This window comes from Tauraco erythrolophus, chromosome 20 (assembly GCF_009769465.1).
Source record: "Tauraco erythrolophus isolate bTauEry1 chromosome 20, bTauEry1.pri, whole genome shotgun sequence".
NCBI classification, from domain to species: domain Eukaryota; kingdom Metazoa; phylum Chordata; class Aves; order Musophagiformes; family Musophagidae; genus Tauraco; species Tauraco erythrolophus.
The window spans coordinates 11,933,469-11,958,227 of record NC_141484.1 but is presented as its reverse complement, the minus strand read 5'-3'; the positions used below and the strand labels follow the sequence as shown (position 1 = coordinate 11,958,227).

Sequence of the window (24,759 nt, the reverse complement as noted above, 5' to 3'; positions counted from 1 at the left end):
GAGGGAAACCCTCCACTACACCAGGTTGCCCAAAGCCTCATCCAACCTGATCAAGCTTGATCACAGCGTGGAAAAGCTGTTCATTTCACAGTGGAGAGTTACTCTAGCCTGCTGACTGTAAGCGGGGCTTGAAAGGAGCCACCGCGTTTTGCACGTTGTTCTTGTTGAAGAGCTGCCTTGGATCCTGGAGTTATGCCCGTGGAGCCGTTTTCCCAGGGCGCTGTGTGAATGCTGAGCTGTGTTGTAAGGCGTTTCGAGTGGGCAGCAGCAGAAGCCTGTTCTCATTTTCCCTGGAAGATGCTGCTGCATTGTCTTGTCTGTATCCTGAAAGCCTCAGTGTTTTTGTCAAAGGCTCGATTCTGCGGGTGCCACGTATGCAAAGGAGCTTGGGAATAGGAAGGGCTCGCCGTGCTGGTTCTCACTCCGCACACAATGCCCAGAGCCAGGACAGCCCACAGCGGGCTGAGCAAAGCAGTTGTTGTTAAACTCTTGGCATTCCTTGGGCATCTGCTCTCCCACTCGTGAGATGGTTAAAATTGTCTAGCTGTGTTCTGATAACACCCGGGAGCTGCTTTCTGCCAGGCATGTGCATGTGCTCAGACTGGCTTGTGTTTCTGCACCATAAATAGAGGGAATGGGCAAAGGTTGGCAGAAGTGACGTCATTTACTTATGGCCAGCATGTGCTGGTGGCAGGTTTGGAAACTGTCTGCGTATCCCAACTCTCAGAGTAGTGTTTTGGCCATGCACCACCTTGTTTGCCATGTGTAAACGTGCTCTTACCTCTTTCTCTTGTCCCTCCTGCATGCAGGGGAGGACAAGTGATGTAACTGCGTACAAAAACTGCGACACGGATGTTGGAGCTTGGTATTGCACGCTGGCATTGGCACCGAGTGTGGGTGTTGAAGCAGTGCAGTTGGCAGATGAAAAATCCACGCTGATAGCGTTAGGCATGATGGTAGGGACGGGGCTTGGGCAGTCATGGACTATCACCTGCTTAACCATGGCGGGCAAGGGCTGGGAGATGTGGAAAAGGTCAGCTTGCTCCGGCTGGGTGGGTTTGGGAAGGACAAGCTGCTGCCGAGGGGCCCAAAGTACCACAGGGCTCAACCTCCGTCCTCTGGTGTCTAAAGGGAAAGGGTCTTTGCCAAGGGGCAGGGGTGAGGGAAGTAATCTCCTGCAGTGCTCTGGGTCCCAGGTAGCCCTTCCTGCTTCTCCAGCCATGTTTGCAGGGATTCTTTGGATGTTTATTTCCAAGGGTGTGCCCTGTGTGAGCAGACAGGAAGGAGTCTTGGGCTCAGAAGGACCTTATCTCAGCTACTTCTAGGAAATGATGTAAGATATTTCCTTGTGCTAACTTTTTTCTAAAACACATCCTGAAATTTGCTGATGGGTGGCTTCCTGGACATCTACCTTTGGAGATCAGCTCCTCTGGAGCTGTGGGAGCTGACCTGTTCTGTGCTACGCCTCGTTTATTTTGGGCAGAAGGTGCTTCTTGCTGATCCAAGCCTCTTGGAGTGTGCCGGTTTAGAGTTGAGTGCCTTAGAGGGAAAGATCAGAAGGCTTTTCCTGAAGCAGTTTGAGCGAGAACAGCACAGGAATGATGTTATGGATAACACACAGCTGTAGCTGAGCCGAGCTGTCCTCTTCTTCCTCTCCCTGGCAATCTGAATCACCGTTCAGGAGCTGCCTGACGTGCACCTGAGCCACAGCAGATGTCTGCTTGCCTTCATGGGCCTGGCTGCGGAACCGAGACGGAGGGCTGATTCGTGGGCTCTGCCTCCACTGCAAACAGGCTGGGATTTGTGATTTGTCCCCGTGTTGTGATTAAGCTGCCTTGGTAACAGGTGCAACAACTGGAACAAGTACCCTCGAAGAAATTTTTTGTCTGAAGAGGTACAGCAGGACTGAAAATATATGTGCTGGGGGAATTTATCATGGCTTCATGTGTGTGATTTATTTTCTCGGTACGGGGTAATGCAGAAAAGGAAACACCATCAGACATCTTGGGCAGCATGGAGACCTGATTCATGACAAACTTGCTTCTACAATAAAGCTGTAAAGTTAAATAAGCACAGTGGGAGAGTTGGGGTGGGTTTTGAGGTGCTTGTCACCCTCTGGATACGTTTGATCTCGTGCCCTTGGATTGTGGCAGCTGCAGTCCCAGCTGAAGAACGAATGTGCCAGTTCTGCCTTGCTTTATTTGTGAGATAAGTGCCAGTCTCGGAAATAAGCCTGTCTGCCCTCTGATGAAAGCATGGAATTGTTTTGTCCCACTTCTGGATGTCGAAAATGTGGGTCACTGAGATGCAGGACACATTAGCCTGACAATTTTAGGCCTGGAGGGACAGTGTTGGCTATTGATGCCTGTTAGAGTGTGAAAGTCAGAACTTGTAGGTCAGCTGTCACTGGTTGATGAGCTTGGTGCAAGCGTTAAAGCCTCTGCTTTACACACAGAGGAGCTTGGTTTCAGCTTATTCTTTTCTGGGTGCTCGTCATGTAATTTGAGTCTTGTCTTTTGGGGAGAAAAAAAGATGCCTGCTCGTAGAAGAGTTGCAGGATCAGTGGGGAGAGCTCAGAAATGGTCACGGTGTGGTGCATCCCCTGGCTGTGACTGGGAACTGTGGCTGTCTGAGCACATCTCTTGGTCCTGCTGTGCATGCAGGATCGTGCCCACCACTTCAGCATCTCCATCAGCTTCTGAGACCTGGTGCATGTCGAGGGCTCAGATATCTGTGTCCCCCGGGCCGTGTATTGCTCCGTTACCAAGCAGCAGTATAAAAGTACGCGTTGGGTTGTGTTCCTTGCGCTGGCCAACAGCCGAGCAGCGATGCAAGGAGCATCCAGGGATCCAGGAAAGGAGGAACTCATCCAGAGAGCGTGGTCGCCCTGCCTTGGAGTGGGACTGGTCCTCTGAACACCTCCAGGCTGGAGCGCTGTTGTGTGACGTGACTATGTAATTTTATGAAAGAGGCTGATCTTTCTCGTGTCAGTTTGAGAGGACAGTGGGAGCAAAACTATATGGATAATATGTTACCTGTGCGTTTTACACCAAAGCAGGAATTAGCTAGGACTCCACATGGGAAGAGTAAATGGAATTTTACTCTCTGCAGCGCAGCGTGTTAGCGATTGATCTCAGAGTGTCTGTCCTTGTTCGTTACGTGCTTTTGCAGCCCTGATAGGAGTTGTGGTGTCCATTTGTGTGTTGCTGACAGGAGGCAAAATCTCTTTAAGAACATTTTATGAACAAAAGTGGAAATCGTGATAGCTGCAAATTCAAATATTCTTATCAACTGTGGTCCTAAGCGAGCTTGTGGCATTAACTGCTGTTTCAGTGGCAGGTAGAAAACACAGCCCGAATTGCTGGTCTTTTTTCAGGCTGCTGCATCAGCACTTCCAGAACCTGGGTAACACCACGTTCCGTGTTGCAGCAGGTCTCTGTGCCGAGTGGCGCTTGTTGTGGGTCGTTGGCATCCTGCTCGGGGGTGCCAAGTGCGGATCCCCCTGTCAGAAAGGCCGTGGGGATGAAGCCCAACACTTAGGAGCAGTTTCGGGGCAGCCTGCCTGTCTGTTTACCTGAGTGTGTTCTTATGTTTGTATCCTGCAGGTCATATTGATCATGGACAGTGAAGAAATCCCAACTTTTTCGAGTCCAAAGGAGGAAACTGCGTATTGGAAAGAGCTTTCCTTGAAGTACAAACAAAGGTACTGCTCTAGATTTGCAGGCTGGACTTGCTTCTTAACGACCAGAATGTTGTTTAATCTGTTTCTTTGCAAGGCTACACCAAGATGGGTATTAGATATTCCAGAAGGAACGTCTGCATTTCCAGCTTTAAATCCAACTTTAAAATTTCCAGCCTCGTGGGAGCTGGGTGTTTCTTGCACGGCGTTGCCATGCCATCAGCTCCAGGCTATGTTTCAAGCATGTTTGAGCAAGAGCAGAGCCCTTCTGCGATGATGTGCATCTTTGTTTAATTAAAGTGCTGCCTTAAGAGGTATCTTGATGTTTCATCATAAGAAGGCACCTTTGGGCTTGCCTTGTATCATTACTGTTCCCTCGAGCTTCTCGTAGTTGAATTACTGGCATGAAAAGTGGCTGATTTGGTGTCTGCTGTCATTTTTTTGAAGCGTTTTGTGCCTCATAGTCCAGCTTGTACCGGTGGTTTGTGTCTTTTAGGGGCACAGGGCATTTTGGTTACCAAAAATGACAAGAGTCTTGAGTAACGCTGTGCTTCTTGTGGGGGTGTGGTGTGGTTTGGGTTTTTTTTCTGAGTGAGGGGCATTGGAGGCTCCCAGTTTATTTCCTTTGGAAAGCTTTCTTTGCATTCAGTGTTACTTGTGCAATTGAGATGGAGCCAGTTAAACCTCTCTCAAGCCTAAGGAGCTCAAGGTGCTTTTTTGTTTGGTTTTGGTGGGTTTTTTGGGGGGGAGGCATTGGGTGTGTGAAGGGGCCTGTCCACGTGGAGAACCCTAAGCTGTTCTTGGGTGTCAGAAAATTCTGTCTTCGACGCCAATGGATGTGTTGTTTCCTAAAGCCTTGTTAGTTGTCTCTGCTGCTTGCTAAGAGCTGAGCTATTGCATATATAAAGGTGCAAATTTATTGAGCAAAGTATGTGGAGTGGCTACTTGTAGTATTTAATAACTTGGGGTGGTATAAGGTAGGTATGTGCTGGCTTCCTGCTGGAGTGCTCAGGAGCCCTCAGATTCAAACCTCCACCCTTTTGAATAACCTTCAACTTCCAGATAGCACAGAGGTCCAGAAACTGTGGTTCTCTCGTACTGTTTTTGACCAAAATCTGGTTAAATGTTTAGTTCATTGACTCTGTCGAGTATGCTAGCGCTGAAAGCTAATGGAGTGCAAAGTGGTTTTCAGACTCCCATGGATCCTGTAAACAGCCTTGATACAAGTTTGTATTCACACATGCGTTTAATGTAGCTGTTTGTTTTGATGTAAGAGAATTAATTTCCTTTTGTAGCTAAGCTTAAGGTAATTTCACTGTTGCCCCAGTTTTCTTTTTCCCCTTAGAGGTCTATGGATGACATAGACCATGTCTATGGATGACATAAGGTTTAAAAGCTCCTGTTTTTTCAGCTTATTTTAGTAGAGCTGTGGATTTCGTTGTAACTTGGGAGATGTTGGATTTTCAACTGATGAAATCCTCTCCTTACAGCTTCCAGGAAGCTCGTGAAGAGCTGGCTGAATTTCAGGAGGGAAGCAGAGAATTAGAAGCTGAGTTGGAGGCACAGCTCGTGCAAGCTGAGCAGAGGAATAGAGATTTGCAAGCAGATAACCAAAGACTGAAGTATGAAGTGGAAACATTAAAGGTAGGTCTTTTCTGCAATAACATTACCTCTTTTTACAAATATGGCTTGGATCTCACTGTAGATTGTCTGGTCTGTTCTTGGTCACTGAATATCCAGATGAAGTAAAGGAGTTGTCTGTTGAAGATCCAGACTGAAGTATGGCATGCACTCCAAATAAGGCCAGCAACTTAGCAGGGAAATTTCTGTCGGAATTTTTGTTGTTCACGTCATGGAACTCTTGTTATGGAGTTTGTGCTCGTTTGTTTGAATTTTCTAGGCTCTGCCAAGTAGTAGCTTTGTTAGTCACACAGGCAACATCAGCGTAGCAACAGGGTGGTCAACACAAGTGTGTTTTGTCAGCCCACTCTGCTGTCATCTTTCTTTGCAAGCTGTTTTTTTTTTCCCAGAAGGTCTCATTGGTACTGTGAGACCTTAAAGAAAACCGAAGGTGGCTGATTGGTGCACATCTTTCAGAGAGAATCTCCTGATTCATTAACAGCCGTATCTGTGGAGACAGGAATTGCATAAGGATCTGCCTGTGCAGAAGGTAGCTTTTAATTCATGTCTCTATGTTAACAAGTTCTTGCCTCTTTTAGAATCTTGGAAAAGCATTGGTTTTGGTAGTTTTGGGTTGGTTTACTGAAGGCAAAGTTTGGAATCTTACCTAGTGGAAGTCAAGTTTGTGAGATGACTTGTTTGTGTATCCAGTCCCAGCTATATCTGTAAGGTCAGTACGTGTTACGAAGTCAGTAGTTTTTTCTTAAGCCTCTGTCTGTACCCTCAGAGCTGGTGAGAGCACATTTGGGAGCAAATGCTTCCAGTCTTTTGGAGATGAGCTTGTGGACCTGGAGGTTTTGTACCAGATTTCAGTGGCTGTTGCTTTTGCTAATGGAGATGTCAGACAATTTCTGGTAACAGTGTGGCTATTGTCAAGGGAGAGGCACTGAAGGGGAGGCTGTGCAGTTAGATTTCTCTCTGGCTTCCTAGATGTTTGAGGCTTCGGAGCAGCTGTCAGTGCAGGCTGCTGGGAACAGATGCAGGGATGCATCTCTGAGCAGCCAGCTGTGTCGTGGCGAGATGTCTGTGCACAATGCAGCGTTTGTGATTTGTGTTCTGTGTCCAGCTCTGATGTTCAGAGCGTGTTCCTTCCAACTCTGATTTCTGCTCTGTATTACTAGCAATCCCAAATCAGCAAACTGCAGCGAGTGTGTTACTTTCTTTGTCCTGTTTTACTACTGATGACTTGGAGAGCGTATACGACTGATGTTTATCTTGATACTTCTTTCTTTCAGGAGAAACTGGAGCACCAGTACGCACAAAGTTACAAGCAAGTGTCGTTGTTAGAGGATGACCTGAGCCAGACACGGGCCATCAAAGATCAGCTGCATAAGTATGTGAGGGAGCTGGAGCAGGCCAACGATGACTTGGAACGTGCAAAGAGGTGAAGGCTGCAAACCTCTTCTTTCCTTATTGCACTAGATCTTTTTCTTTGCTACTCAGATTGATAATTTTATTATTCCTTAAAAGGGAAAATAACACATGTGCAAAAAAAACCCAAACCCCAAGACATTTGATGCTTTAAACAGTGCAGTTTACCCTTGGAGTTCTCCTCCTTCAGCTGGTAGTGTTATGTTACAGCAAGAAAGGCTGGAGGACCAAAGTGTTCCGTGTTCCTGTGAGAAACAAGCAGTGCAGGCAGGCCCAGAGCAAGCCAGGCCTGTGTACTGCTGTTGGTACGACCAGCTAGGTGACTCTTACATTCCTGATCCTTGTAGCTCAAAGCCCTTTTGAAGTCAGTGAATGCTTTACATAATCCCTGTTAAATGAAACAGGCCGAAGGAGTCTCCCCTTCCCTTGCATAACAGCTTAATGGCTGTAGGGAACAAACGTGTCCTTCGTAAACGCAGAGAATGGACAGGCTGCTGTTAGAAACGCCCAGTGGTGGAGTGTAGGTCATGCTTCCGTTTTGCTGAATGGGAGTTTTGCCATTGATTCAGAGGGACCAGGAATGAGCCTCTGGCTGTCTGGCACAGAGATCTGAGAGCTGAGGCCCTGTTTCCTCAGGCTCTTAACCTCCTGATTAACTTTTGACACATATGAGTTATCCCACTGCAATCATGGAACGAACTGGGTCTTAGGCCACATCCCAGTGCCCTGCTTTCTGTGTTCGCTGGGCTGTTGCCTGTCAGGAGCTCTGGAGAGCACAGCACCACCTGAGCTAATACACTGCCTGAATGGGTGGCTTTGGAGCCTGGCTTGGGAAAAATGGGAATGGGTGTGCTGGCCTGGCTCTTTCCCAGCTCTTTGGTACATCTTTGAGAGCCAGATGCTATCATGTTCTTTTTATCTATTCCCTTTGGAATTCCCTTTGCTTCTTTGGAGTTTGTTAGTCCTTTCTACGAAGCGTTTCCATAGCTTTCAAACAGCTAACTTGAATGTAGACTCTGCTAACATTTTTCTTCTATTATGTTTTTGAATACGCTTTTATGTCAGCTGAGCTGAGGAACCTAATATTCTGGATTTTGTTTCTAGGGCAACAATAGTTTCGTTGGAGGACTTTGAGCAAAGGCTGAACCAAGCTATTGAGAGAAATGCGTTTTTGGAAAGCGAGCTGGATGACAAGGAGTCCTTGCTAGTTTCTGTACAGAGATTGAAGGATGAAGCGAGAGGTATGGCTTGCTCAATTAGTTGTCTCTCTTGGTGCACTGGTGGCTTCTGAACAGAGATGTGTAGTAACCAGAGCTCATGTTGGTAGAAAGCCTCACGTATTAAAACTTGAACTGGATGCATGATGTAAGCATTGGGTATTAGTAACAGTTATGTTCTCTATTCCATGTCTGGTGTAGCTGAGGGGAAATATCCCTCATGTAGGGCAAAATTAGTATCGCATTCATTCAGGATTTTTAACACAGCTGAGTACAAAAACACTGTGTGGCACAGATGTGATAGGATTGAGGAGGTGTGCTCCAGAAGTTCCCACTCCCTGTGGTTTCATGTCTTATACAGGAAGTGAAAGCACAGGAAACGACAAGGAAATAAATGACAAATGGTTGAATTACTTTCTTTAAAAATCCTGTCTCCTGTATTCCTTCTGAACCTCTTGGAAGTTGCCTGGTTTATTTAAGATAACTCGAGTAAAGGCTGTGGTTAGACCTGTGGGATCAGAGGTGTTTGGGAGAATGTTCTGAGATATGATCAGGAGCTGGGAGTTCCCCAATGGATTTCTCTTAGAGGATGCTGGGGAAGCATTTTTTTAAATGGTTGGTGGAAACTGGTTTCTTTACTAATGGGGATGATCCGCTCATAAGCCTGTGCCTGCCATTAATGTAGTTTAGAGATTAGTGGTTTTCAACTTTGTTTCTTAAGTGAAGCTTTCTAAAATAATTCCTCAGTTAAGGCTTAAATCTGAGTGTAAGGCAACACACCTGACAACAGGCTGGGATCTTTTGTTGTTGTTCTTTTCGAACCTCTTTGAACCAAGTTTGTGCTCCACAAATTGAAAGCACAGGGTTTTGTAATAAATATGAAAAGGGAGATTAAGTATTTTCTGAGGAAATAATATGTATTGTAATTTGGGGTTAGGGCAATAATAGTGGAAAAAAACAGCAAAACCTAGGGGAATGTTTTCTAGAACACTGGATAATTGGCAAAAAAAGACATCTTGTTTCTTGGATGAGTCATTTGGAAATTTTTAGCGTTTGTTGGGGTAGCAAAGCTCCATGTTATTTCCCCTGACACTAGCCACTAAAAGAACTGGTATGGTGTCAAAGTCAAATATAACATTTCTGATTGAAAAGCCACAAATCCTCTTCTTGGAGCCCAAATAGATTTTCATTTCAGCTGTGCTGTTTTACTTAAAATCAGTTCTAAATATTTATTGTAACTTAAAACTGTGGAAGATGAAGTTGCTCTACCCAAAAAAGAACAACCCCCTTGTCACATATTGTTTATTTGTGTCTAGTCCCTTCTAAGGATTTCATAGATTCATTGCTGAGCTGCGCTGGGTGCTCTTTGTAGCAAATATGTGTGGAAATGAGAGGGGACAAGGTAGGGGTAAGCAGCAGTCTGGAGAGGAGGTGAGAATAGTTTCCTAATCTCCAGTGTCTTTCCCTGTCGTTTGCACTACCCAGCATCCCTAGTCTGCTCTTCGAGTTGTCAAGGCATCAAGAGACTGGATACAGCCCTTTGACTGTCTTTGGCTACTGTGGAGTCCTGTGGATTACTAACTGGTGGAATAATGTGGGGAATTGGAAAGGCAGGAATAGGTCATTCCTTTTTCCAACCTCTATGTGAGCAGGAGATGTCTGTAGTTCAGCAGATGTGTGACCAGCTACAGCTTTTGTAACACGCTTCCCGTGGGACTCATGCTACAGATGGGGAGAAATACTGAGGCTGAGGCAGCTGCCATGCCCACTGGGACCACGCAGCTTTCTAGACTGGGCAGGGCTCTGGTTGCTGCCTCTACTCCCAGGTGTAACTCCCAGGGAAGTGGTGGTACTGGGCTGTGGGATGGGGTTCTTGCTGCTGGAGACAGCCCCCAGCAGGGAATTTGTATAGGGCTGTTGCAAAGTGGCAGCTCCTCCTTCTTCCCAAATGAACAGAGAGAGTGTTTGTTAGAGAAATCAGTTGCTAATGATGTTATTTTTGGGGTTTTGGTGTGATTTTTTTTTTTCCCTTCTCTCAACCCTTAGACTTACGGCAAGAGCTCGCAGTACGGGAAAGGCAACAAGAAGTCACCCGAAAGTCAGCACCCAGCTCTCCGACTCTAGACTGTGAAAAGATGGATTCGGCTGTCCAGGCGTCTCTCTCTTTGCCAGCTACGCCCGTTGGAAAAGGATCAGAAAATAGTTTTCCTTCCCCAAAAGGTACAGTTCATAGAAACTGTGTCTAGCTGTTTGGTGGTATGCTCAGCTTGTTAACAAACAATTTCAGACCAGGAGCTTGTTAGTGAACTTGAAGTAAATGTAGGTACTTGTGGGTCCCACCTGCATTCCATAAGCTGTGTTTAAATCCTGGAGCAGCATCAGGGGTGTTTAAGGAGTATAGGGAGTAAATAGCACAGAAAAGAAGGATAGTGAAGTTTATATACTGCTCTCAGGGGGGTGAGGGTTTGCACTCAGCAGCAGATGCCTGCAGTAAAGCAGTGAAGGGAAATCCATCTGGGATTGCAGGGAAGTGCAGTGACCAGTATCTCTGCTTAGATGTGGAGCAGCAGTGGTGGATAAATGGTGGTCAGTAATTCTGACAGTCTGGAGTCTCTGTTACCACACGGACTTTTCAGGGGTCCTGTTTTCTCTCTGAGGCAGCAGGATGTTAGGCCGGTCCCCTTCCCCATCTGGAAGGCTCTGGACAATCCCAAGGATTAGCACATTATTTTTCAAATTAGAGAGGGTAGATTCCAGAGGCAGCTCTGGCTGCAGGCAGTAGCCTTGCAGATGGAGAGTGCATGAACGTTGCGTGTAGGTCTAGTGGGAAGGAGGGCAGTGGACTGAAATGAAGCTTTTTTCATTTTCCATGGCTAGTGATCATACTGTCTGTGTGTTATTGTGCTGTAATTGTATGAAGAGTTTGCAGTAAGATTTTAGATCTGCCTTTTTACATGGAAGTTGATTTATTTAATTTTTTTTTTCAAGAAGATGAACTGTGGAGGGTGGAGCATCTAATAAAATGTGTCTGTGTTTGCAGCTATACCGAACGGATTTGGTACCAGCCCCCTTACTCCGTCAGCTAGAATATCTGCACTCAACATTGTGGGAGACCTGCTACGGAAAGTGGGGGTGAGTCCTTTGAACTGAAGCATTCCTGGCCCTCTGCTGCTGTCTCTGAGCTTTCATCCCTGTGCACAAGTACAGCAAGCCCTTAGCCCGTGCTGAACACATGCTGTAGTTTCCAAATCATCCATAGTCAGTGTTTAGTATGTGATAATGGTTGGAGTTTTTTAATTATCTTGATCTGTAAAGCATGTTACTAAGCTTCTGATGCCAGTTTTGGGTGACAAAGTTCTTACTTGGAGTAAAAAGTTTCTCAAGCACTGTGATATATGGGGTTAGACACCGACAGCTTCGTGTTCCTAATTTAAATGGGGCCTGCAACTTCCTCTGTAATGAGACCAAGATGCAGAGTTGGACACACATGAGTGAGGGGCTGAGGACGTGCTGCCAGTGTCTCCTCGTGTGCCTGTGGAGATCTGCAACAGGTGCTGAAAATGGAAAAAAAAAATCTAGAAACCTTTGATAAGAAAGTGAGAAAATAAATCAGGAGAAAGCCCAGTGTTCCCATCTGTAGTTGATGGGGAAGTGAAATGTGTGAGCCGTTAAAGGGATTACCACTATAAGCAGGGAAGAAGTGGTTTAAACATCTGTTAGAGTGTTCTTTAGGATGCCAGGCTTTCCAGTTGGATGAAGACACGACTTTGGAGTTCGGAGTGCCTCGGTGGTTGGTGTTTGAGTGGGAGCACGGATAGCAGCAGCGCCTCGCCGCCGGCGCTGGCTTTCCTGTCTCTCGTGGCCGACGCTGAGAACAGCAGTCGCGGCAGCGGAGACAGTTGTTTTAGCAAAGTTGGAATTTGAAAGCTACCTCGTTGCTCGTGTTTGGAGCCAGTGAGCTGGTGGTGGGTTTGAAAGGGCAGCAGGACAACTCGGGGTTACGGAGTGACGTGTTTAAAATGGGATCATTGTGAGTAAGAGTCTGCAGGGGATTTGGGGAGCTTAATCACAATCCCATGTGATTACTCTGCAAGGACAGGAAATGCCAAATAAGCATGCTTCTTTCCCAGCCTGCTCTGAGGCACACGCCCTGCCACTGGTACAAAATTCCAGCTCATGCGTTTGTTTAGTAACAATTAGAGGATGTTCAGGATTCCTTTGGGTCTGGCTACTCACAGGATTCCTCATCCCAAGCCTTAGACTCCCTTTCTCTGCAAAAAGTTTCCTCTCAGCTTTCTTGTATGCAGCTGGGACAGGGAGTCTCTTGGCACAGATCACACTGGCTGTTTCCAGCTGGTGGGTTCTTTGAGACCAGGAGGTAGGCACTACACTAAGTAAGCTCACCTGGATCTCTGGAAGATGACTATGACGTTCTCTTGCTTGTGATAGCATGTCAGTGCCTTATTAATGGAATATTTGTGATGAATGTGGAACAGAACCAAACCCCATGTTTGAGGAGGTGAGTTTTTGTCTCCAGTGCACGCCTTTGCAAGTGTCTGAATGCCTCCATGCACAGGGTGGATGTAACAAATAGCTGCAGGGACTTGCTGCTAGGCCAGAAGGATGTTAAAGTTAAGCCTCAGTTTGTGATAGATGACAGAAGAGACATGGGATGTACTGCAGTAAAAGAGAATCAGGATTTTGGTCTCCCTCCTGCCAGGAGTCAGCAGATGAGGCAGAGATTGTCACCTTGTATAGGGAAAAAAGATTCTCCAGGGTTGCTTGGAAGTAGTAGAGATGAGGTACAGACCATGGAGATGGGCTTAACTACTGCCTTTGATTCCTCCTTCTGATGCCGAGGCTGTAGTCAACGGGGCTTAAGAAACTGGCTTTGTTTTACAGGCCAAGATTAAAAAAGAAATGCTAGAAGGCACTGTCCTGGGAAAAAAAAATAAACTTTCCAAATACGCAGTCCCTCCGAAAACTTGAGGATTCTGCTTTAGGCTCTGTCTTAGTCTTACTGCAGCTGCTGAAGCAAGAAGCTTTGTTAACTTCTGCTAGGAGTTGGCTTCCTTATTTTAGGTAGTTAAATGAGAGTTGATGGAGCTGAGTTATGCCTGGCAGTCTGCATCAGCATCTCGTCTGGGTTTCCTTTGTGGTTGGGTGACAGAGAAAATGACGGCTTTGTTCCCATTTAGTTCAGTTTTTGCCAAAGGTGATCGCACCGGGGTCCTGATCCTGGTGGTCTTGGGCTCATGACAAAGCCTGAGCTCGAGAAGCGAAACACTTTGTCTTAATGGTGTTACTTTTTTGACATAATTTTTTTTTTTTCCATTTCACAGGCCTTAGAATCCAAATTAGCTGCTTGCAGAAATTTTGCAAAGGACCAGGCATCACGGAAATCCTACATTTCAGGGAATGTTAGCAGCGGCATGATGAACAGCAATGGCACAAAGTACCCCCATCCGGGGCATACTTCTTTCTTTGACAAAGGGTAAGTAAGGATATGTTTTTGCCCTGCAGGGGAGTGCGTTTCAGGATGCTGCTTGGAGCAGAAGTGTTTCTTGGCTCGTCTTTAGCCCACCACGGCTTTCATCCTATAGGACAAATAATTTGTGGAGCCAGAGTCTCAAGGGGAACGTGACAGTGCTGATTTCTGTAGAGCAAAGAGAAAAGCAAGTGTGATTGTCTCTTAGCTGGTAGGAGGATGTCAGTGCTCTGTCCCTCTGCTGCCTAATCTCTTGGCAGCTGCATCGCAGGTAATACAGAAACCCCGAGCAGCAAAGCTGCTGCTGAAGAGAACATGCCCTTTGAAAGGATCTCAAGGAAATAGTGCTGGAGTTGCCATAGCTACTGGTGTGCTCGTGCGTGGGGAAGTACATTAGCTGTGAATCTGGAGATTCCCTGGGCGAGAACAGCTGAGTGTGGGCAGCAAATGCTCACTTGGAGGGTGGTGCCCTGTTTGCTCTACTTCCCCCTCTATTAGGGGAAAAGAAAACGTCATTAATGGTGTAATTCTGGCTGATTGAGGAGGCATCTGCCTCCATGCTGGCTATGCTGTGCGTCAGCCACGAAGCCAAAAACTCCTTTCACAGGAAAAACTGCCCCATGTGTCTCTCATGACTCGCCTGTGGTCAGAGCTTCCTGTGGGATACTGGGAAGTGGTTCAGCAGGAGGATTTCCCTCATAGCACAAGGCCCCGTGGCTGTGTGAGGAGCAGAGTTTGGGGTGTTAGCATAGTGGTATCGCGAGCTTTGCTTGGTGTCACTGGGCAAAACAGTGCTCCCTGCATGGTGGTAGTCTTCCATGCCAAACCTCAAGCCAGTGCAATTTAATGCTAATATTCATCACATCCTCAATCCAGAATTTGTTTTGGAGACTTAAATGAACTGCTACCAACGTGAAGAGTGCCATATACAGAGCAGACAAGCTGAACTTCCTACAATCAGCCTCGTTTGAGCTGACTCCTGTTGCCGCGTGGGTAGCATGGCAATTTACATCTTAGAAACTGGGATTCAGAGTTTTTGGAGCCACTGTTGTTTGATGCTTTCAGAAGGGAAGAGTTCAGAGGCTTAACAAAGTCAGTGTCATGTGCAAATCAGTCAGACTTTGGGTTGTCTGTACACAGCAAGGCTGGCTGGGGTGCGTGCACCACTGCAGCAGGGCTCATGCTTGCAGTGCCCAGGCTGTGTTTCAGGTACAAGCTGTCAGGGTAGTTGCTAGGGAGGGATTAGAGCTGTTCCTAGGAGGCAGTGTGGCTACGTGGAGTTGTGGTGTGACGAATAAGCTGATTGCCCTGTGGGGTGGGGGTCGCTGTTAATTATCCAGATTGCAGTCACACTTGTTATCTGGGCTGGCTGCCTAGAGTAGGAGCAGGCTGCAGCTGAAAGGCTTAGAAACCCAGCATCCTAAAAGATAACTTCTACAGCAGAGTTGGAGGATGTTAGTGGGCTGGAAAAGGGGGTGGAAATGACTGATGTGCTTATCTGCAACTTGTTAGAGATCTCTGCAAGGCACTACTGTCTCGTCCTTCTCCACATCCATATGCTGGTCACAGCGGGGTCAGTGGCCCATGCCTCTCCCCTTGCATCTCCCCTTCTGCTCCACCTTGCTGCCCCTGTCGAGGTCTGGGCTGTCGTTGTGGCTAAACACCACGCAGCCACTTGGTCACCCTCCCCTGCCCTGGGGAATGGGGAAGAGTATTAAAGGGGAAAAGGGAAGGAGACTCATGGGTTGAGATAAGAAAAAAATTAATAACAACAATAATAATAATAATATATTAAAACATATAATATGATAATAATATACACAAACAAGTGATGCATAGTTTAATTGCTCACCACCTGGTGACTGACGCCTGTCCCATCCCAGCAAGCAGTCCTGAAACGGAGAAGTCCTGACACTGCAATCCTGGACGAGCAGGAGGCCAGAAAAGAGAACAAGAGATGGAGAGAGAGAACTCCCAAGAGGCTGAGAGAGAGTCTCACAAGAGAGACTCTCCAGCTTCCCAGTCAACCCTCGTCTATATACTGGGCATGACGCTGAGTGATATGGAATATCCATTGGCCAATTTCGCCCTCGATCCTAAGTCTAAATTCAAATCCAAGGGGAGCTTGGTAGACTTGGTAGACAAAGGTAGACCCTTTGTCCCAGCTGTGCTCCCCCCAGCCTGCTGTGCTCCTGCACACTGGCAGAACATGGGAAGCTGGAAGGTCCTTAAGGTCTCAGCACCAACTGTCAACATCAGTGCGTTATCAACACTTTTCTCATAACAAATCCCAGACTAAATCCAAAACACAGAGCTCTTCTGGTTGCTAAAAAGAAAAACTCTGTCCCAGCTGAAACCAGGACAGCTCTGTACATGTCTCCATGGCTGCAGTGTAAAACCTGCATGATTTTGTCAGCACGTGTAAGATGAACCGAGCTGTTACCTGAACGAGGTCAGCCCCATCCTGCCCTGCACACTGCTGCAGCAGCCGCTGAGCTCCCCGCTGTGCTGGCGGGCATTGGATTCCCCGTGCCTTGTGGTGGCTGGGCAGGGCACAACGGACTGAATCAAGGCATGCCCACCCTTCTCCGCTCCGCCCAGCCCCTCTGCTGTCCTCCCTGCCCCTCATTGTAGCTGGAGCCTGAAACAGCCATGTGTGATCGTAGATCCGATCCAATCTGCAGCTGCTGCCTAAAGAACAGTCGGTTGTTGGGACTGAGACAGAGGTAACTCAGCTGCATCGTTACACTTCCACTTTTTTTTCCTTCCATTTTGTTGGTTAAAACGTTGGATGAGTTTCCATCTCCCACCAAACAACTGCTCTGGGTGTGCTGAGTGGAGTGAGAGGCAGGAGCTGGCATGGGACAGGGTCGCTTTCGGGGAGGCCTGGAGGACAGCTGGCCTTGCACCGAAGCTTTGCTGGAGGGTTGGAACACTCAGGACTTACCCACTTTTTTTAAAACTCAGCAACATCTGATGTAACATCAGTTTCCTGCAGACTTGTTCCTTCAGGAACCAGATGCCAGGGCATGGCAGAACAGCCATGGGGGATGTTCTCAGATAGATAGTTGGTTTTGACTGTTGTAATTGTTATTTTTTGAAATTAACAATTAATACAATTAGCTTAGATTCAGCTGGGGAACAAAATGGCTCCGAGTTTGGGCTCCGCAGAGGCCTGGCACTTGGGGCAGCAGAGCTGAGACATGTGAGCCAACGTGGGGCGTTTGTTCCTTGGGGCATTAACTCCCCGTGCACTGCTCCCCCGCTCCCGTTCCTGCACTCCTGAGTGTGAGTCCTTTCACCTGCTGTTTATTCTGAGGTTATTTTTGTGAATCCGATGGGCTTTGTTTTCATAAAACAAGCTAAAGTTTGAGTGTGAGCAGTGCCTCTGCTCGCACACTTGTAGCAGTCCCGTGCAGCGTGCAGGTATATTTGCACAAGGGCCACTGTTATCCACGACCCTGATCGTAATACATCAGGCTGTGAAATTAGGATCTTCTCGCTGTTCCTACTCCACCTTATAAAAAAGTTTCCCCGGAAAAGAGGGGACTGCCAGTAACTGGGATGCAGGTGAATAATCCCATGTCCTGTACTGCGCTTTGCAGTGCTCTGGGCTTTTATCTGGGTCGTGCGCGTGCAGCAGCGGAGTGTGGTGGGAGTGCTGGTTGTCACTGGAGTCAGCCCCCTTGCCTGCCCATGCAGAGCACAGCCTCATTCTGCTGAGGTCAGAGAGGACAGAGGGGTCTGGTGAGGCTCAGCTTGACACCTTTGCTTTGCCCCTTTTCTTGCACCCAGCATTATGCCCAAGAATGTCTTTATTGTGTGCATAAACTGTTCCAATTTTTTCCCACTAGGCGTGAGAAGGTCATGTTCCCCACCTTGGTCCTGGGTAAATGAATTCATTTGAACCATAAGCTGCATGTTCTCTAACGTGCCTGGAGGGGCAGAGCTGGTGGTTGTGCTAACTGCATGGGGGAGTTCTCAGCGTTACCACTAACAGTCCATGATCAAAGCCCGAGGCTGGAACCTCTCTCTTTCTCCTTACTCCAGATAAACTCTGGCTCTGTGACCTGTTGCAACCTTAGGACTAAGTGCTGCTTGCTTTCCTGATCCAGTTAAAATTTCTTCAAACATGTGCATGTTTCTGATTGAATCAGTCGCATCAGAGATACAGGCTGGTGTATCGCTGCTGTTAATTGAGTTGATTTTGAAAGTTAGTTTGCCCTTGGCTCATGTTTTTTCTTTCAAGGTTTGTTGGCCATCGCTCGGTGGCCGTGGTTCTGGCAAACAAAAAGGCATGGATGTGCTGGGAGCCGGCTGGGGTTACGGAGCAGAGGGAGAGGACAGCGTGGTGAAGCGTGTGGGTAGAGACAGCGGTGCTCCTGCTCAGTGTCACCAGCCCTGCCCAGCGCAGCCGTGCCAGCTGGAAGCACCCAGGGTGGCACAGTTGTGCCAGGAAGGCTGTGCAGGTTTTGGGGTCGTGGTTTCTATGAGAGGGGATCCTGCGGCACAGGGGCTGGATGTGGGCATCACTGCAGCAGCTACGGGTCAGACTGGTCTCATCGGCCTCTCAAGGGGGTGTGGAGGGTTCTCTGTGCTGTCAAAAAGTGCAGGTTCCTACCTAATTAATCTGCCACAGCCTTGCCCCCATCCTCCTCCTCCTTCAGATCTCTGTGCTGAGCAGTCCTCTACCTCCTTGTGCTGTTCCTGCTGTTTGGGAGAATAAGTGGTGTGTTTGAAAGCACTGACCTGCCTGAAAACTCACTTGTCCTCTTGTTTTCTTGTGGGGCCAGTCTCCAAGTCTGCTTTGGCCGCATCCATTTACTCCTCGGGCTGGACTGTGCAGCTACAGGAGAATCTTCTGCTGAGGTTTTGCTGGATACTTAGAGTTGTAAGGTGCTAAGTGTAAAGTACAGCTTGAAATACAGTTTAATGAGTAAGAATCTATCTTTAGCAATCAGGGCAGGGAGAGTGGTTGGAAATGGGCACAAAGTCCATGCCGCTGTAGGGACAGTCAGTCAGAAAGATCCATCAGAAACCACTGCAGAGGCTGTTTCCAGCAGGGACTGGTGCTTTCAGCTCCCCTAGAAGCACCCTGGAGCCCAGTTTCTCGAGAAGCCCAGAGCAAGGGCGCAGCGCAGGCCCTGCAGAGCCCGTTGGGTCGAGTCTGAGGGACGGCAGAACAAGGCAGAGGCAGGAGACAAGTGATCTGGCTGGGATTAATCACTGCCAGCAGTTTTCTGGGCCATTGGGCAATGTCAGCTCCGTGCAGCAGCCCCGCATGTGTGCCAGGCCTGGGCAGAGCGGCCGGAGGCTGCAGCGATGCGTGTCCTCTTCCTGGCACTGACTGAGACCTTGGAGACTGAGCACAAGGACTTTTCTTTCCAGCTCACTTCTGGGACGTTAGGCAGGAGTCATCCAGCACGTTTTATTTGTTATTTTTTTCAGTTGCTCTGTTTGACTTTTTTTTTTCCCCCCCTTTAACTCTGTTCCTAACTGCAGTAACGCTGATTTCTTTCCCTCCAGCCATGGGTAAGGCCTCAGTAAGCTCAGCCATAATGCACCTTTCAGCATCCCCCCAGCTGCTGGGGCTATCTGGAGCCTTTCCCTGTGCCCCACTTACTGAACTGGCTTTCAGCAAATCCAAGCCACCACTGTGTCTTTATTTCTGCACCAAGGGCAGGTTTGGGCCGGTGGGATGCGGTAAACGATGCAGGTAGCTGACTCCAGGAGCTGATCCTGGGAAGAGCTGCCACGAACCAGCATGCTTTGCTGCCTTCCTGCTTGCTTTTTGGAAATGAGCAAACAATGGGGAGACCTCAGAAGGCTTCTAGATGGGGTTTCTGTCTTTTCCATTTTAGCAGAAAGCCTTGTCATGCCTCCATTGTGCATCGTGGTGCTGTGGGCACTGCACGTCTTGTGCTCATTCACACTTGTGACGTGTAACGCTCATGGCACTCACCCTCTTGCTGCCCTGGCTCTGCAATGGGGCTTGGTCTCCCTTCTTGTTTCGGGCATCACTGGTTTGTTTGTGACACGGGTGATTTAGGCAGAGTCCATGTGGCATCTGTGCTGAGCATCCGATGGCTTCCTGGCTTCTGGCCTTGTTTGTGTCTTCGGGGAGATGGAAGAGGGTGCCCAAGCTGCTACACGTGCCTCTGAGCAGGAGCTGAGGAGGGTTAGAGATGTGTCCCTTCCTCCAAAAGGAGAAAGTGCCCGCAGAAGCAGGTCTGGTGGATGGTGACAGCTGCAGGGAGGCGTTCTCCACACAGGCAGAAGAGTCTGGGTGCTGGAAACCCAGTCTGGGAGCAGTTGGTGCCCTAGAAATGGCAATATTTCAAGTGTTTGTGCTGCTGGGCCCGGCCCTGGTGCAGTGCCACGTGCTGATGTCCCGTGGTGGGTTGTGACTCAGATACCATGGCAGGGGGGCACAGTGGCACGGAGGGAACACAGCTGGCTTGGCGGAGCGGGGAGCAGCGTGACCCCCCGGGGTCTGAGCACCACGGGGATGTGGCCGCTTCGGCGCAGCGCCCTGCGTTGCTGTGGGATCGCTGGGCAGCACGGACAGGCTGCCTGGGGAGCGATGGCGCTTCTATGGGCTTGGAAGGGAGCAGGTGCCCTCCCCAGCCTGCCTGTCCTGCCAAGCTGCACTGGAGGTGGCATGGCCAAGAGTTCCCGTGGTGGCACGGCCAAGAGGTCCTGTGGTGCCCATCCATCACCAGGATCGGCTCGGAATTCCGTGCAGGAAATGTGGCAGATCCATAGAGCTTTAACGTGACTCATCAGACGTGAGCGCTGATGTTCAGTGTCGTTCTTCACCAATCCTTTCAAAAGGGAGTAAACTGCCATGGTTTTTAATCCTCTTTGGTGGTCGTTTTTTTTGGATTGTTTGTTTTTTTTGGATTGTTGGGTTTTTTATCTTCTCCTACTTGGCAGAGGTGCTTTCCACTGATAACTGGTTTGCAGAGTCATGTCGAGATCAGGCTGGCTTCTGCCCCTGAGCCTTCTCCTGCAGCTTTTCATTGCGTGCAGCCAGGGAGGCGCTTGCCCTTGGAAATTTGTCAAAGCCACACTCAAACATGAGTTCCAGTTTCCAGCTGGATGGGGAGGAGGTGGGAAAGGTGGTTTCTCCCTGCTCTGACCCAGGCTGTGCTGGCGTGGGTGTTTAGCAGCAAGAGAGGGAAAGGAAGCAGTGAGCTGTGTTACCGTGGGAGTGTGTCCTTGCCAGCATGCGTGGAGAATTCCGCTCTTCCTCTGGAAGGATTTGTAACTGCCCCGTGTGGCAGCAGCAGCCTCGGGGTTTCCTGGCAGGATTCGGGCCATCAGTGGGAGCTGCCGGGCCGTCGGTCCCACAGGCAGTGGTGGCAGCGGGCAAGCCATGCTTCTTGGAGTGCGCACAGCCTGGGACCCCAGAGCCACCTTCCTCGTCGGTCGAGCCCTCACGCTTCAGCCCCTTCTACCCTAAACCATTCCGTGGTTCCTCTCCTTGTTTTTCCTCGCTGATGTCAGCAGCGAAGGCTGCCTTCTGGAGTGTCCCTTCTCCCGAACATAGCTCTGCCAGGAGAGATACGAGTGGCATCTTCTGGGGTGTCGGTGGTTCGGGCAAAGCTGGTGAGGTGCTGCAGAGGCACTTCTTGGGAGCAGGCAGGCATCAAGGCAGGGACCTGTCTTGCCTTGCAGAGGTGGGGGGGTTCTCCCCCCACCTTTGATGTTACAAACTTACCAGGAGGGCAGAGTGCTGGTTCTGGGACAACAGTGGGGGTGGACGTGCCGTCCTGATCAGAGATCTAATCGCTTCTGGTTGTCGAGGTGGTGGTGATGGTGGTGATGAGCAGATGGTCAGCCTGGGCAGACGCTGCACTGGGCTTCGTTACAGCAGATCTGTCAAAGCCGTGACACAGTAGAGATGGAAAAGCTGTCAGACCCACCTGCTCCTCTCCCAGTCCATCAGGAAGTCGGGTTCTCCACACCTTCATCTCTCCCAGTGGCCTAGGGAATGGGAGAACCCATGGATCCTGGGGGTGTGGAGGCACCTGGAGCCCCCGCTGCACCCAGCCAGGGGCAGCGTAGCATGGAGCAGCTCTGCTGTGCTTGAACGCGTGCCTGCCTGCTCTCGCAGAGCCCGTGTGCCATTGCCGTGTGTGTGTGTGCCCATCCCCGTTATGGGCAGAGCTGGCGTAGAGCCACCTGCGAAGGACCTGGGGACGCGAGTGGAGCTGGCCCCGGCCCTCCTGCACCCCGCTGCGTGACGGTGCCGCAGGTGTCTGCAAACAGGCAGCGATGGAGGGGGCGAGGAGCTGACAGTGGGGACCAGGGCTGCTGTGCCTGGTGCCTCCGGCTGCAGAGACCCAGTCGTGCAGCCCCAGCGGGCTCAGGGTCTGCGCAGGAGCCCCTCATCCTCCTGGGGTGGTCACCTCAGCCGGCACACACCTGTGCTGGGCGAGGGGCCGAACATCCCGCTGCGGGTGAGCACTGAGCCTTGCAGACGGAGGTGGGAGCCCTGTCGCTGTCGTCAGCTGCACTCCCGCACCCACCGAGCAGCCCCTGTGCAGTCCTGGTGACGGGTGCAGCGAGGAGGGGGCAGAGGGGTCTGTCGCCTGGCTCCTGGGGTGGGGGAGAGGTGGCTGCTGCCACTTAACGCACTGTCTCTTGTTGCTTCTCAGGGCGGTAAATGGCTTTGATCAAGGCCCTCCTGGACTGGGAGCATCCCGACCATCCTCAGCACCTGGCATGCTCCCCCTGAGCGTATGAGCCGGCGGGAGGTCGTGTTCGGACTCGCGGATGCTTTTCTCAGCCCACCAAGAGAAGAACTGCTCCCGATTCCTCCCCGTTCCTGCCCCGCTGGAACACGACCCGCCCCGCGCTGCCAGAGGAGACCCTGCGCTCACAGCCCTTCCTGCCCTGTTAATACAGTTTAGTTCCTCCTGTTGCTGCAGCAGGTGTTCTCTGCCTTGGTCCCACGCCCTGTGCCGCGCAGGGCTCTGTGCCAGGGGATGCAGGATGCTGCCAAACCTCGGCCCGGCGGGCCACGGCGCTTCACGTTATCTCTGACTTAGGTTTGGCACGACACAGGCCTTGGCTGTTCCTTTTAAAGGCTCCCCTGCTCCCTGCCTGCTGCTCCAGCATCCTGATCCTTAGGGCGTGCAGCTCCTCCCCTTGCGGTGGGGCTCTGACCTTGTGAAAGCGGCCCTGGCTGGGGCTGTGTGGTGGCACTTGGCACGTTGGCATCTGGGAATCAGGTCCAGGTACGTGACTCAGTTACTGCAGCTCAGTCAATTGCTGCCGGGCAGCGCGTGGCTGTCGCTGCGGGTGTGCGGCTGCCTCCTGCCTCATGTTGGAGCGGGCAGGGGATGGTGAGTGGATCCTGTACGGCCCCAGCTCGTGCTGCCAGAGGCAGCTGTGCCCAGTGGTGCCAGGAGCCGGGGAGGGTGGGATGGAGGTGCTGGGGGTGACCGACACAGACCCAGCACGTGGGTCGCAGCACCAGATGCCTTAGTGTGGGTGGGCAGGGCTGAGCCGTGTCTCCCACGGCGCTCCCACACCGCGCAGCCGCAGGGCAGGAACACATTCCCTGTGGTGGCTCACGGTGCCCGGCGCCTGGCACGCAGCTTCCCAGCCCGACTGTATCCGACCTTCCTCAGTCAAACGTCCGCGCGCCTCCACAGCAGGGTCTCTGCGGGAGCATCAGGCAGCCACTCATCCAGCTGCCCGCCCCATCCATGAAACTCCCCTCCCAGGACTCCATAACCATCACAGCCCCGTTCCCACCTGTGTAACACGCGACTGGATTTTACAGCGTCACCCACGGGCTTCTGTGGCGGCTTTGGGCGGTTTGTACCTTGTGGGTCTTTGTGCGAGTTCGCTGTCCGTGTGCCTCAGGCCGTGGATTTTTAAACAAACCAGCAAACCCAACCGGGGCTCGGGCTGGGGGTTTGGAAAGCGGCATTCCCGGTGCGGTCCATCACATCCAGGTGGCTCCGCAGCTCCAAGTCGGTTTAGTTACAAACACCGAGGAAAAAAACCCACCACATTGTGCCCAGCGGAAGGGAGGGGCCCCAGGAGCCCCCCGGCCATGCAGGTTTGTCTGGTCCGTTCCTGGGCATCCTCTGCTGCGTTTGACTGTTTACACTCGCCTCGTTGTACATAGTTTGTGAACGTTCTCGCCCTGCCCGAGAGCTCTGTACATACCTTGGCCTTTGGAGCTTTATTTATTCAGGATCCGTACGGCATGTTTCCATAGGACCGTGTACCGTACCACCGTGGTGACGCAGATCATGATGTGGTTCAAAAAAACCAGAAACAGATGAGAGTAACCTTCCAAAATAAAGTTCTTTTAACGTGAACTCTGTGGATTTTGCAGAAGCAGTGGCAGTGGCTGTATTTTGTATTTTGAGCTCCAGGGCTGGGCTGGAGGCGCTGCCCTGTATCTCCTGCTCCCCTTTCCTTTGAGAGTTGCTTCAGAATCCAGGTTGTTCCAGGTGCTGCTGGAGCTGCTGGACCAGCGGCTGAGCAAATGCCTTTCCTCAGCTGCAGCTGTTGGTCCTGGCAGCTCAGCTGAGTCCTGGGGCTCAAGATTTGATTTTTAGGAAGAGCCGGGGGAAGCCTTGGAGGCCTCCAGCTGCAGCTGCCAGGGATTTTTGCCTCCTCTGAGCAGCCGAAAGGCATTTCCTCTGCAGAACATCGGGGCTGGGGCCCTTCCCCAGGATCCACCTTCCCTTCTCGTGCCCAGTGGGCCGACAGGGCTGGTGGCAGCCTCGGCGCCCTCCCCGCAGCCTGTGCCAACTCAGCCCCTGCAGCACCCTGGCTCTGCCGGATGCCAGGATCGGTGCTGCCTCACCCGGCTCCAGCCTGGGCGCTCCTGAGGTGTCACACTGGAGACCCGACCCTGGGGCCGCTGCTCCAGCACCCGCTGCCCAGGCTGGCCCTGCCCCATCATGGACAGACCCTGCTGGGAACACACCCACTCCCAGCTCCTTCCGGAGCCCCCATCCGTGCACCCCACCCCAACCAGCTTCCTCCTGGGGTTGCAGTACCTTGGGGGGGTGGAGCAAGGTCATTGCAGCCAACTCTCCTCCCCTCCCTTAAAAATCTCCCTGTAAGCAGAAGCTGTTCTTGCAGCACCTGGGGATATCTGTAAGCCATGACACAGGTAGGAAAAGATCATCATCATCATCATCCTCCCCTGCACTCTTCCCACCATGACAAAGGAGGCACTTGAGGAAAAGGTGCTTCCTGAGGCTGGTGCCTGGGACCAGGCAGGGGCCCCCAGCAGCTCCCCAGGCAGCTGGAACCAGAGGTACCCCCTGCCAAGCCCTTTCCAGCTG

General features: G+C 50.5%; 1 protein-coding gene across 3 annotated transcripts in view; it reads left to right on the top strand.

The window, feature by feature from the left end:
• NDEL1 (nudE neurodevelopment protein 1 like 1) overlaps positions 1-23,237 on the top strand; it is a 29,092-nt gene extending 5,855 nt beyond the window's left edge. For all 3 annotated transcript variants that reach the window (XM_086623890.1, XM_086623889.1, XM_086623891.1), the window contains exons 2-9: positions 3,606-3,703; positions 5,170-5,323; positions 6,595-6,743; positions 7,835-7,971; positions 9,994-10,167; positions 10,988-11,079; positions 13,290-13,441; positions 22,099-23,237. In XM_086623890.1, the coding sequence (XP_086480016.1) occupies positions 3,618-3,703; positions 5,170-5,323; positions 6,595-6,743; positions 7,835-7,971; positions 9,994-10,167; positions 10,988-11,079; positions 13,290-13,441; positions 22,099-22,186 (1,032 nt within the window). In that variant the 5' untranslated portion in view covers positions 3,606-3,617 and the 3' untranslated portion in view covers positions 22,187-23,237. The remainder of the gene's footprint in view (positions 1-3,605; positions 3,704-5,169; positions 5,324-6,594; positions 6,744-7,834; positions 7,972-9,993; positions 10,168-10,987; positions 11,080-13,289; positions 13,442-22,098) is intronic.
• The last annotated feature ends 1,522 nt before the right edge of the window (positions 23,238-24,759 follow it).